The sequence below is a fragment of the Nycticebus coucang genome, chromosome 17, assembly GCF_027406575.1.
Source record: "Nycticebus coucang isolate mNycCou1 chromosome 17, mNycCou1.pri, whole genome shotgun sequence".
Taxonomy (NCBI): domain Eukaryota; kingdom Metazoa; phylum Chordata; class Mammalia; order Primates; family Lorisidae; genus Nycticebus; species Nycticebus coucang.
This window is the reverse complement of record NC_069796.1, coordinates 48,471,907-48,486,922: the sequence shown is the minus strand read 5'-3', so window position 1 is coordinate 48,486,922 and position 15,016 is coordinate 48,471,907. Positions and strand designations below refer to the sequence as shown.

Below are 15,016 nucleotides of genomic sequence, written 5' to 3'. Positions count from 1 at the left end.
GAGAGAGAAAATGTTGCAGAAGTAATATTTGAAGAAATTCTGGTTAATTATTTTTCATAACTGATGAAAGCTGTCAGTCACATTTAAAATTTTTATAAAATCTCACAAGTTAAAAAAGAAAACTATGTCTAAAAAATTCATATCTTAAAAACTGCTAAAAATCAAAGAAGAAATAAATCTCAAAGTATTTAGAGAGAAGAGAGAAAATAAGACACCTGATCAAGCAACGCAGTTATGGAAGCAAGAAGACAATGGAATGACATCTTTACAGTGAAGGAAAACATTACAACTTAGACTTCTATACCCATTGAAGATATTCTTTCAAAACTACGAAATAAAGACACTTTCAGGCAAAGGCAAGTTTTCAGCAGCAAGATTATACCAAATGTTACTTTAACAGATTTTTCTGACAAAAGGAAGATGATCGCAGATGAAAGCACCACACTACAGGGAATGAGGGCAGAGCACTAGAAATGGTAGTATATGGGTAATATGAAAGAGCACTGACTAGTCAAATAACAATAATATTGATGCCTCATGAGTTTAATAAGAGAAAGTACAACCCATAAGCTAGTAGATGAAGGAATAATGTGATAATATAAAAATAGATGATGAAGAATAAGCCAAAACCTCTGTAAGCTATTTAGCCAATCAAGGTGGCATTCATTTTAATTTTATGGTTTGGTTCTTATGCAATTTATCAAAACAAAGAATAAAGATGAAGGCATTTAATGAGGCCTCTTGTGTTTGACCTTAAAGGCCAGAAAAAAAGATGAAGTAAAATAGTAGAAAAAGATACACTGTGCAAACACTAGTCCAAAGGAAGCTGGTGTACCTCTGCTGATATAGATGATAAAATTTAAGACAAGTACTGTCTCTAGAGATAGAGATATTTCACAAAGATCAAAATATCAGTTCAAGAGGAAGATATACTATAACTTTATAATAAGTATATTATAAAACAAGATACTAAATGTGTACACAACTAATAAAGTAGCATATCTGTGTGCCTATAGATTTATATTTCCCATATCTTTATTCATGTGTATATTCACACTGGTTGTAGGCTGACCCTGAGAAGAGGAAGTAACATCGAGTTAAGTCAGTCAAAGGCTATTCTTGGAGTTGGGTGATGACTAAGAGTAGTCAGCAGGCAGTGTTTATAGTTGGTGGAAAATTCTTTCAATCCTTAAAAAGAATTTAGTGTATCACAGTATCCAGTAAAAGTAAAGTTTATTCCGGGAATGTAATGCAATCAATGTCATTCACTACATTAATAAAAGAAAGGGAAGAAAACCCACATGACCATCTCATTATTGCCAAAAATACACTGACAAAGTTCAATACCCATTTATGATTTTTAAAAAACATCATCAAACTAAGAATAGGAGGGAATTTCCTGAATTAAGCAGAGGGCATTGACATAAAACTTAAAGCAAGTACAACATAAATAGTAAAATATTTAGGGCTCTCACCCTAAAATAGGAAATAAAATAGGTTGTCAACTATAATGATCACTTTTATTCAAACTACACTGGAGGTTTTATCAAATTCGCTAAAGAAAGGAAAAATGGTATTAAAATCAGAAAGAAAAATACATAACTGTTATTATTTGTTAATCATATGAATGTTCATGGAGAAAAATCAAAAGAATCTAGAGGTAAAGTCTTAGTTATAACTAACTTAGCAAAGTTTCTGGATACAAAGCCAATATACAAAAATTCTTACTGAGTTCTACATATCAGCAACAAATTATTAGAAATAAGAATTTTAGCCTGGTGCTACTTAAAACAGAATAAAAACGTAAAATAGTAATACCTCTAACAAAAAATGAGCAAGACATTTGCATATAAAATTACAAAATATTACTGAAATACGCTTAAAAAAAACAAAGGGAATTTCAGTGTTTATGAATTGGAGGACTTAACTTTGTAAAGATGTATGTTTTCCTAATTCCAATCAAATTCCTAGAAGATGTTTTTTGGAAATTGATAAACTAATTTAAATTATATATGGAAATACTGAAACACAAGAATATCTAAACTAGTGTTCAAGAAGATGAACCACAGTTCAAAGGCCTTTACTACCAGATATCTGAGGTTAAGAAAGTTACAGAAGTCAAAACAGTATGATGAATAGACAGACAACTCAAGGGAACAAAATAGAAACTCCAAACACAGAGCCATGTACAATGCTCTAACTTATGACCAAGGTTATATTGTACTGAACCTGGAAAAAGGTGGTCTTTTCAATAAATTCTGCTTAGTCAATTGTATTTCCATAGGAAAAGTTTAATCTTGTCTTCTAATTTACATCATAAAGAAAAACTAATACCAGATAGACAGAAGAATTAATTGTAAAAATTAACACAGTAAAGATGTAATAAGAGACAACATAGGAGAATTTCTTCAAAAGATTAGATATAATATCTTTACATTTAAGAGAAAATAAAATATTCTTAAACAAGACATAAAAAGTATTAACCAACATTACAGGTTTTTAAAATTATGATTGTCTATCACAAGATACTGGTATGAGAGTAAAACGGCACGTCACAAAGTGATAGGAAATATTTGCAATGCATAAATCTGACAAAAGACATACCCAGAATACAAAAGAACTTTTAAAAATCAATAAGAGAAGCACAACCCAATTTTTTAAATGGGAAAATGGCTGAATAATCAATAATAATAATTAATATTATTTGTTATCAGGAAATGCACTGTGAAGCCATGGTAAGAATCTGAAAGTCATGATGAACTTAAATTTGATTCAAGTTTATTTGATTTGCTTCAAAATTCGAATCAGATAGGTAGGTCATGGGAAACATGGAACAGAGAGCTGGGCACTCTGAGAGTTTGAGGTGGCTTACCTGGATTGAAACTGAGGATGTAGCTGCAAGAATTGAGACTGACAAGAATGAGGCAGGGTTGCACCCTTCTGAAGGAAATGCTTTGGTCCCAGTGAGGGAACTAGAGTGCTAATCAAGAAACAGAAGTGGAAACTCAGTCTCACACACCATCTAAAAGGAGTGATGTCAGTGCATTGTAATAAGATGGTTATTGATGCCCAGGATACATTTTGATAAAAAAGCATAAGACAACCCTAATGTATACTCTTTGAAAAGAGAGTCAAGGATTCATGGGGTGTTTTGCTTATGTAACTAAATCAACTTTATAACCATTAACAACAAACCCAAAGTGAGATACCACTAAACCCTGACAATACCAAGAATTGGTCAGGAAGTGGAGTAACTAGAATTCTCTACCATAGTGGTGGGAGTGTAAATTAATGCAACCCTTTGGAGACCATTTGACTATATATACAAAAGCTGAATTTGCCTTATGACCCAGCAATTTCAGTCATAGATTTATACTTAAGACAAATGAAAATATATGCACATGTGCACATACACATACAAATTTGTACAAGAATATTCTTAACAGTTTTCTTCAAAGTATCCAAAACCGAAAATTGACTCAAATGTTTGTCAATAGTGCAATGAATAATAATTGTGGTTTATTCCTACTATGCCAAGAAAAATAATAAATTAATGGTGAAAGCAGTAATATGAGTGATACAATATTAAATTAAAGAAGATACAATTAGTACATGTTTTATTATTGGTTTGGTACTAAATTGGAAAGCAAATAAAATTAAACTATGGTGATAAAGATTAGTGGGTACCCTTGAGCATAGTAATGACTGGCAGAAAACCTTTAAGAGGGTGCTGGGTTACTGGAAATAGTCCATAGTTTGGTTTGAATAACAATTACACTGATAAATTACTTTTTAATAATTTTCCATCTGTATATACATTTAATATTTATGAACTTTATATTTATTTTAGTTCAATAAAATAAAAAAAAGGAAGAAAGGACAGTTCAGATGTGTGGAAGGTATAGATGGCTCATTTTAAATGAGTACTGGACATGGCAACGTGGAGGTCATTGGCAAGCTTGACCAGAGCAGTTTCAATGGAATGATTAGGAGGGACACCTGAATGGAGTGGGTGCGGGAGGGAAAGGGAGGAGAGCAAGTTGAGGCAGTGAGTATTGCTGAGTTCTGACTTGGGTTGGGTTCCTAGGTCCCTCATGATCTGGATACAATGGGGATACCATTTTCTCCATGATTCTAAAATATCTACCTTTTCTTTCTCCCAAGCCCTAAGGGCCCTCTTAGCTGTTACTCTGTATCAGTACTTTAAATACTGTAGTATGTGAATGAGGAAAACTCCCATCAGGGCACTCAGTAAGCAGAGAAGTGGGTTTAGTAAAGTGTCCCAGGGTATCCCCCAAAGAGCTGGGTTTAGAATGGTACAGAACAATGGTTCTCAAATATAAATGAGTTTTAGAATTATTCACAAAAAGTTTGCTAAAATGGAATTATCTGGGCCTTACAACCCAGAGTTGTGGATTCAGGAGCTTGGTGGGGGGCAGAAATCTGCACTTACAGTATGCACTTCTGGTGAGTTTGATGTTGCTGATCTGCAAATATCTTGTTCTGAGATATTGGTATATTATGTGCAAGCACACAGGAAGGGGAGAACAGAAGCAGGACTCGAGTATTGATTGGATAGATGGAATGAATTGTGAGTCTGTCCCTATATTAGTTCTCTCCTTTTCTGGGGCCTTTATCTCCTCTTATATAGACAAGTTCTCTGAGCCCTGAGTTATAATCATGTTCCTTTTCTGCCATTAAGGTTCTGTGTGCTGTAGTCTTGTAAGAAAACCAACACTTTGCTGATAAACCTTCTTCTTTCTTTCCTTTCCCTTTTACACTTTTCTTTCATTCTTTCTTCCACATCTTCCCCTGTTCTGCTCCACTTCCTTCTATTGTCCAACTCTTTTTTCTCTTCTTTTTCACTTTTGCTTTTCTTTTTCATTTTTCTCCTACTTGTTTTTAACTTTTGCCTTCCCTTTCTCCCTCTTTTCCTCCTTTCGTCTCTCCCTCTAACTCTCAGATAGAAAAAAGGAAGTTCAACCACAACTCTAACTCTACATACTGTATCTTCATGGTCAACAAGCCCTATGCCATCACCTGCTCTGTGGTGGCCTTCTACATCCCGTTTCTCCTCATGGTGCTGGCCTATTATCGCATCTATGTCACAGCTAAGGAACATGCCCACCAGATCCAGATGTTACAACGGGCAGGAGCTGCCTCGGAGGTCAGGCCCCAGCCAGCAGATCAGCACAGCACTCATCGCATGAGGACAGAGACCAAAGCGGCCAAGACCCTGTGCATCATCATGGGCTGCTTCTGCCTCTGCTGGGCTCCATTCTTTGTCACCAACATTGTGGATCCTTTCGTAGACTACACTGTCCCTGGGCAGGTGTGGACCGCTTTCCTCTGGCTTGGCTATATCAATTCTGGGTTGAACCCCTTTCTCTACGCCTTCTTGAATAAGTCTTTTAGACGTGCCTTCCTCATCATCCTCTGCTGTGATGATGAGCGCTATCGAAGACCTTCCATTCTGGGCCAGACTGTCCCCTGTTCAACCACTACCATTAATGGATCCACACATGTACTAAGGTGAGTATACTAAGGGAGTTGATAGATTTGTTTGGTTTGCATTATTGAAAGGGATAATACTCCAGGTTTTATTTCCAGAGGGGTTATTCCTGAAAACCTATGTAGAATTTGTGAAGATTAAAGAAGATTCTACCATCCGGTCAAGGAATAGAGTAGTGGGTAAGGGCTCAGGCTCTGGAGAGAGATTTATTTGCATTCAAATCCACTTTTCATAATTCTCTGACCTCAGGAAGGTAATTTGACCATTCTTAACCTAAATTTCATTGTTTAAAAACTTGAACATAGTCATTATATCTACATCACAGAAATTTTGTGAGGATCAAATTATCAAACACCTACAGACCACGCAGTATAGAGCCTGATGCCTGGTAAGAATTTAGTAAATGTTGTCTATTATTATTTAAAGGTAATATTTTAGAGTAGTGGTTACAACATTGGTTTTAGAGTAAAATAGACTTTCTCTTGACTCTCAGTGTTCTTACTACCCATCTGTATAATCTCTCTTGGTTTTACTCTCATAAAGCTCAAAAACTGAAATTCTCATCTTGTATTACTTTTGTGAAAATCAGAGATAATAGATTAATATAGGGCCTAAAAAATAATAAGCACTCAAGATAGTACTAATGATTTTATTAATAATTAGTAAGATCAGTAGTGATAGTATATTGCCTGATTACCTAAGATGGCCACATGATAAACTAAAATAAATAGAATAATAAATATGCAGCAGGAATGCCATGTGATAAATGATCTGATGGAGGTATGGGAAATCTAGAATGGTATGAATAGGAAGGAAGCTGATTTGGCTTAATAAATTCAGGGAAACTTTACAGAACAGCATTTTATATGAATTTGAGATATGAAGGAACTATTAGGGAAGCTATTCCAGGCAGATAGAGCAGTATGAGGAAGGAAATAGAATATGAGAGAACATGGAAAGATCTAGAGACTTGCCCAAGGTCACATAGGTGGTGGAAGTGAGAGTGACTTTGGAGTTGAATGTTCAGTGTCTAGTCATGATGCCTCTTTCCAAACCTTGAGAATTTTTTGGTCACCTTGGGTTAGAATTGCTCTCAGCTGTGAAAAGCTATGTGTGATAAGTACATTCATCTTGTAGCAAAGATGAATTGTCACTAAATTTTTTTTTCTTTGCTCTGAGATGCACAGGAATTTCTAAAGAGTAGTTTCTCTCTGAGACAAGCATTTAATTTATCTGATGATGACAGTATTCAGCTGTTCTGGCAGCTTAGAATTAGGGAATTTTCATTTGTTGGTGTAAGAAAAGAAGAAAAAATAAGAATTGCTATGAAATATAAATGCTATGCCTTAGAGGCTGCTCAGAAGCATGAATTAAATTTTCTGCTACCAGTGTAGGCAAACTTGTAGCTAAAGTCTAGCATAGTGTGGAGGTTCCAGCTGGTGGAAGGGCCCCAAAGGATACTTCTAAAGGCTGACATTCTCTCTTAATTATTATGCCTTAGTGAGTGTCATAGAAGGAATTCAACCATAAAGTATGTGTACAAGAACTTCTGTGTGGGTGCCAGATAGTTTTTAGCTATTTAAGCTAGCAGTTGCCTAAGTATAGGCTGTCAACAACTTACAAACAGCGTATGCTCCAGCAGTATATTTGCTAAGTCAGTTGTTTTGAAGTTGGTGTCATTTTCCCATAGAAACTGTCATAGAAAGCATTTGTGAGTGTCTAAGGCAGCCCAAGAAAGCCTGTTTTACTAATGGTTTACTATTTAATCACTACTGAATTTAGTAATCTGCAGTATGATTGTCAGCAAAGAGATAGCAATTCAAAGATGGCATATGGGCTGGGTGCAGTGGCTCATATTTGTAATCCTTGCTCTCTGGGAGGTCAAGACAGGGAAGGGTCATTCATGGCCAGGAGTTTGAGACCAGCCTAAACAAGAGAAGACCCTGCTTCTACAAAGAAACGGAAAAACTACTTGGCTGTGGTGGATGCCTGTAGTCCCAGCTACTTGGGAGGTTCAGGCAAGAGGATTCTTGAACCCAGGAGTTGGGGGGAGCAGTGAGCTATGATGATGCCATTGTACTCTAGTCTGGGAAATAGAATGAGACCCTGTCTCAGAAAAAAAATGGCATATGGATGTGCATGCCATATTTTATTCTTTACATTTTTTTATGAAGTCATGAAAAGTGCAAGAACTTGGTTTGTGGTATTTTTCTGTGGAGGGTATGGGATCTTATAAGAGTGAGGGTTACCTGAATAGAGAAGAGGAGACTATTTGAAACCCAAATCCATTGAGGGTAAGTCTTATAAGGACAAGAATTCTTCCTATTTTATCCACACTTATATAATAAATATCCAGCATATTGCCTGATAATATAATAAGAACTTTTAAATTCATGATAAGTAAGTTAATAAATTTTAAAACTAATTCTAATACTATTTAAGAAAATTTGCCACAAGGAGAACATCAGCAAATTCATACGAAATCAAAAACTGTAAAAACGAAACAATGAAAGGTAATATCAGTTTTTGTCCTGCAAATCTTTCTATTCTCAGAGACAACAATTAACATTAATCTGATTATCTTTTTAACATATCTGCAAACGTCCATAAATCACACAAAATCATAGCTTTTTCTCACTTTATGTTATATAAATGGGACTATTCTATATGTATTTTTACATCTTTATTTGTGTCCTTTAATAATACATTTTGAAGATCATTTCCATGCAGAACATACAGACCTAACTCATTTTTTTAACTGTTCCATAATCTTCTGTACTAAAAATACACATTAAAAGTTTACTTAATTATTTTCCATCAGTGGGCACGTAGGTGTTTCTCATTTTCTTATATTATAGACTGTACTGTTTTTAATGCTCTTGAACCCACGTTTCTTTGTGCATGTGCTAGCATTTGGGACTAAATAGCTTCCAGAAATAAAATTGCTCTATTGACACATATGCCCATTTAAAATTTTTATCTTCACCATAAAATTGATTTCCTAGAACAATATAACAACTTCATTTTCATCGGTGAAGTGTGAAAGTATTTTTTACTTCTTCCCCTCACCAACACTGCATACTATCAATCTTTTATTATTTTTTGATTACAAATAATTTCTCATTTAATTTTCATTTCCCATATGATTTGCCAGGTTGAACCTCTTTGAAATTAGTTGCTGACTATATTTATTTGTCTTTGTGTGTTTGGCACTTTTTGTGACAACTTAATTGTATTTTTCTTTTTCATTTCTGGGTGTTCTTTATTGAATTCTGGATATTAATCCTTTGTTATGTAACTTTCAAATATATTTCCCCATCTTCTGCTTTCTTTTTAACTTTGGTTAACTTATAGAATTTTCTAGTTTTGAAAAAGTGGTTTTACTTGGCTTCTTAGAGTTGGCCCAGCTTCTTTCTTGAAATATTTCTCATGTTAATTTTTCTGAACACCATACTTTCCTGGTTTTCATCCTTACTTTTTCTCAGGCTCTCTAATTGTTGGAGCTCTTCAGGACACGGTCCTTGATACTTTTCTCAAACTGCTCTCAGTTTGTGATTTCAACATCCATGACTTTAAATACCATCTTCATGCTGCCATCTCTGTCTTTGATAGCTCCGTCATCACTCTGCTCTGAGCTCTAAGCGAAAGACCCATTTTGCTTCCTTGACAACCTCATGTAGGAGTCACTTAGGAATCTCAAATTTAATGCAACCAAAACAGAATTCTTAGTTCTACACTCCTCCCCTTACCCCACAACCACAAATCTCCTGAGTCTTCCCCATTTCCATAAGTGGAATGTGGAATCCCCTTCTGTCATGTTGTTTAATTGAGACACTTTTCTGTGGCTTTGAGGGGGAAATGACATATAAGAGGGCAGACTTACAGATTTAAAAAAGAAAAACTGACCAGTTCATATTGAAAAGACTCATCTGGAGTGAAATCGAAATAAGGGTAAAATCCAGGCATAGGAGCAATACGTAAATCACATAAAGATGATGCTTGAACAAATTTATAGCTGCATGTGTAACATTTGGAATTTGATAGGTGCACCTTCATTTTTCTCAATCAAGGTGTCCATTTAAAAAATACTAGACAGGTCACTAGAGAACTTTTCCACTTCTTCATTAATTGTAATCATGATATCTAACATTATTCTAGAAAAGAGTGTTCCCGTTACTATATTTAAGAGTTTTGAATGCATCGTTGCATTTAATTTTTTTTTTTTTTGAGACAGAATCCCACTATGTTGCCCTCAGTGGAGGTCTGTGGCGTCACAGCCCACAGCAACCTCAACTCTTGGGTTAAGCACTTCTCTTGCCTCAGCCTCCCAAGTAGCTGGGAGTACAGAAACCTACCACAACACCTGGCCATTTCTGGTTGCAGTGGTCATTGTTGTTTAGTAGGTCTGGGCTGGGCTCGAACCCACCAGCCTCAGTGCATGTGGCCGGTGCCCCACTCACTGAGCTATGGGCACCAAGCCCATTGCATTTAATTTTTACACAACAGGTAGGTATTATTATCATTGCCTTTTTGAAGATGATAAAACTGAGGGTAATAGAGGTTAAATAATTTTCCCAAAGCCATTCAAATAATAAATGATAAATCTAGAAATCAGACTCAACTTTTCTGATTCCAAAGGTCAGTCTTATTCAGCCACTTAGAGTCAGGGTTAGAATCGTCACTTCTCATGTTCATCTTGACTCTTTGGATAAAGTCACTGAGCCATTTATCAATCTGTCAACTCTACCATTTTTCTCATATTTCTCTATCTTGCTTACAAACCATTGTAGCTTGTTCAAATCCAGCCATTTTCATATTTATTTTATAAAAAGGAAACAAGGTTATATTAGATGGGACTATTCTTAGTAATCTCTTTTTGACTCTTATCTTTGGGTACCTAGTGATTATTAAAATAAATAATTTAAAAGGATCCACCTCAGCATTGATAATCTCTTTTTCATAAAGTTTGTAGAACACACCATTTTTATATTTCTTCAGCTGGGGTGTTTGTTCTGTACTTTCTCTGGATGGTAATGGTCTGTTGACAGCAATGTTTTGTGCTCCTTTAGACAATAAAACTCCTTATGTAACTCTTACAAGATCAAATATTCCTTGAGAGTAGAAACTGGATTTTTGTTCTCTGGGGCCCATATAATCCCCTAATATAGTTTCGATGTAGTGGTAGATGGTAAACATAGATTTTTGCTGATTCTCCTCAGGTTTATAAAGGATTATAATACTCAAAATTGAAAATTATTTGTTTTCTTTTCTTTTAATCTTCCTTGAGGTCTTAAAAAATGTAGAGGACTTAGTCTATAACAATCACATTGGGAAGAGCCAGTTCATGACAACACTCTGAGATTGTGGGGCCTTTTCCTCTTAACATCTTAAAAAAATAGATTTTTACTTTTCTAGATTGAATTACTTTTACAGGCTGGTCTGATTTCAATGATTTAGAATCATAGTCTTCCAAGCTTGGTCCTATTCTTACAGTCATTTGATTAATATAACATTTTATTATTAATAAATCAATGGAACAAAATATACTCTTGCAAGATCATTTTAGAGAATTTAGATTACTAAAATTGTACTAACATAAACAGTAGTGGAGAAGTCTGTAGTTGTGTTTGGTTGTTTTCTGATGGGCGGATGTCTTCTTTGGAAATATCTAACCTATGATCAAAATAGAAGTGAACATACCATTTAGTTGGCTAATGACATAGTTTGTCTAAACATGTAGGTTACATAGCCTCTACATTCAGTTTCTGAACATGAATTGTGGCCATATAAATGTTTCTTGGAACAGTTTTAATTTGTATGCATGCATATATTAGAAGGAGGCATACTGACAATGTGTGGAATTCTAAGAGGTTCATCAGATGTGCAAACTGATTTTCAGTGAATTTGAAGCTAGTTTATCTCTTCTTGTCTCATCCTTAACCTAGTTCTACAGCTATGTTTTCCCCATCTGGATTTTTAATCTTGTAGAAATGACTTTTCCCACACCAGGAGACCCACATTAAACACAATGGCAGAGAAAGAAAGAAAGAACCTAATGATAAAATATTGGCTGCAATCCTACTAAAGTCAGGCAATGAAGTCTTATTGTCTACAGTGCTGAACATTGTACATAAAAAATCCAACTGACAGGAAGAATAAATGTGAGATGGAAAAACTGGGAAAAGAGAGCAAAGCTGCCATTCTTTATAAATTGTCTGTATAATTTATTATGATCATCTATAAAGAAAGTACTGTAAACAGTGAAAATCAATAAGACATTTCACAAGGATGAACAAACATGGTAATAGATGACCCTCAGTGACTTTCTTATACACTAGACATAACCATTTGAGATATGATGTAGAAAAAACACCACCCTCCCCAGAATCATTATATGTATACCATGGAATACTATTCAGCCATTAAAAAAAAATGGAGACTTTACATCCTTCGTATTAACCTGGATGGAAGTGGAAGACATTATTCTTAGTAAAGCATCACAAGAATGGAGAAGCATGAATCCTATGTACTCAATTTTGATATGAGGACAATTAATGGCAATTAAGGTTATGGGGGGGAAGCAGAGAGGGGGGGCAGGGCCTTGGTGCGTGCCACACCTTCTGGGGGCAAGACATGATTGCAAGAGGGTCTTTACCTAACAAATGTAATCAGTGTAACCTGGCTTATTGTACCCTCAATGAATCCCCAACAATAAAAAAATACAATAAAATAAAAATGTAAAAGAAAGCACTAAATCTTCATTGAAGGAAACTTCAAAACTTTACTGAAGAATAAGAGCAGAGATTTTGCTGAACATTCATTGTGCACAGCAGAAGAGATTACTATAAAACTTAATTTGCTTTTGAGGTTGGGAAAAACTATCAGAACTTGTATATTCTGAACTTGATGTATTAGGTTCTAAAGTTCAATTCACAATAACCACAGACTGAATACCTGATGCACCTGGCACCACAGTGCAGAAATAAAAATGAATAAACTTGGTGTCTCACTGAATAAGGAAATACATAAACAACTAATTAGAGTACAGGGGATACCACTGCAAGTGTGCACAAGGTTTATTAGGACCTAAAGGGATTATTTTCTAATCAACAGTTTTATCATCACTGGTGATGGTCATCCCATCTGTGTTTGAACTCCTGTGGTGACAGAAGCCTGCCACTTGAGGAACCTGCCCAAGGATGGGCAGCTCCAGAATTTAATAGGTCTTTCTTATTTATTGCATTGAAGTTTCCAGTTCCATAACTTCTACCTACTGGCTGTAGTTCTTCCTTGACCAAGAGAAAACCTAGTTATATTTTTTACCTTGGGACAGCCCTTAATGTGTCTTTAGTCACAGGTCTTTTATGAGGCTTTTCTTCTATAGACTACCCCATTTTCTTTCAAATACTTTTCTCATATTATTGTTGGAAATTTGGAGAATATAATTATATCTCCTTATTTGCAGGCTTTATTTTTATGTTTCTTGATTATTTTTGCTTTGAAGTATCATTGGCATACCACTTACATTAGAATCACCTGGTAACTGAATGAAAAAACAGACTTCTGAGCTCTAGTCACTGAATCATGGAAGGGCTAGTGAAATAACATTCACTAGAAAAATGAATCTTATGCATATTGAACTTTTGGAGCCATAGTTCTAGACTTTTGTGGATCAGAGGGGTTCAGTGTGTGTTAATGTTGATTGTGTTTCAAGGCAGCAATTATGACACATATTACAATTTGTAGTATCTTATAGTGTCTTACTCTTGAGGAGTAATAATTTCATCTGAATTTATCTAGTAAAATGTAGTAGAATTCCTTTTGGAAGGTCACCTCAGTTCAGCTATGTTTTAAGCCACATCTCTCCCCACTTGGAAGACATGGTAGGACCACATAGCCTTGTGATCACAACAACCAGGTGGAAGATGGTAGGAATATGGCCTGTTGATTTCATCTGAGGTTCTTTGAGGATTTGATTCTGGAGTTTTTTGTTCATTGCATAAACAAAGAGTCTTTCCAGTCTTGCTTACTCAGAGCCTAATCAAGTATATAGAATATTGTAGGACTTGACAAGTAGATGAATGAATGTTCTGTTTCTTCCGACTGTCCTAGCTTCTCATCTGTTTCACTGTCCCAGACAATTGAGAAGAGAGTTGTGACAAAGGGTGCTGAATATAACCTTAGAACAGATTTTTCCCTATACAAAATCTGCTAAGGATTCCAGTTTGGGCTTCTTGAGTAAATAGTCCCTGTCCTCCTATCTCACTACCACCTTGTGAAAGTCAAACAAGATAATAGATGTGAAATTGCTTTGCTTGCTACATGGAAGAAATAATTGTAAGAACAGACTATTTATAAGTTAGGCAACACAAGCAGAGATTGCATACAAAGGGGGTGGGGAACTGCAGCTTTCTGATTTCAAGATCATTCTTTTTAAAGCACCAGAGGAGGCAAGAAAGCTTCATCTATCTCTGCTGGACCCCTTTTAATTATAGGATTTGTTATGTAAAATTTGGATTCAGTCAAAAGGACTAACAAGATAAGGACTAACAAGACCACAAATCTCCTTAAGGCTTCAGGTTCCCCACCCCAACTAGTGACTTAAATTTTAGCTAAAAAGAAATAAAATAAAAATTAAGTTCTTTGGTCACACTAGCCATGTTCCAAGTCCTCACTAGTCACATGTGGTGAGTGGCTACTGGATTAGACCACACAAATTTAGAAGGTTTCCATCATTGGAAAGGGTTCTATTGGAAAAAGCAGCCCTGGAGCGATATGAGTCTTCTTCCCAGAAAAGGACAACGAAACTTTCCCTCAAATTTGGTAACTTTTGTTATCAACCAAAACTCAATAATAAATCAATCAATTCCAGTGGATGTGCTATATAAATCTTTGACATTTTCATGCATAAGATTAGTGTATTCAGATTTATATATATAAAATCAACAGAGGAGAAATATATGAGGATAGAGAAAAAAGTGAAATGAGAAAGAGGTGAAGAGAAGAAATTTCCCTTAAAAACACAGTAGAAGAAAGAAATTCTTCTGGATTATTACCTATTGTGGTTTTCTTTATAAATAACAGTTATCAGAATTTAAAATTGTATCTTTTTCTTAGCTTGTTTATTATCTGTCTCCATCTCCCCAGCCATATTGTCAGTATAGGAGGGCAAGTAACATGTCTCTTTTGTTCCCAAAGTTTCCCTGGGAAAATTAATTGCTCAATTAATATATATGTTGAATGAATGAATGAATGGACATTCTTATCATAATCTAGATAGAGATTCACCAGACTATGTGTGCTAGAACAAGTTTTCACTACTTTAAAAGTATGTATTAAGAAGGAGGAGCAAGATGGCAGACCAGAAGGATCAGATCATTCAGCTGAGCTCTCCTACAACAACTGGGGTAAAACAGAGAACCCAGCTATAGCTGGCATGGGGACCTTACCCAAAGTTGTACGTCAGGGAGCATAGTGAGGAGGTGTTGATTTGGATACAGCATG

At 35.4% G+C, this 15,016-nt stretch overlaps 1 protein-coding gene across 3 annotated transcripts in view; it reads left to right on the top strand.

Annotated features, from left to right (window-relative positions):
- Positions 1–15,016, top strand: part of HTR4 (5-hydroxytryptamine receptor 4) — a 231,763-nt gene that overhangs the window by 163,580 nt on the left and 53,167 nt on the right. For all 3 annotated transcript variants that reach the window (XM_053567300.1, XM_053567298.1, XM_053567299.1), the window contains exon 6: positions 4,964–5,532. In XM_053567300.1, the coding sequence (XP_053423275.1) occupies positions 4,964–5,532 (569 nt within the window). The remainder of the gene's footprint in view (positions 1–4,963; positions 5,533–15,016) is intronic.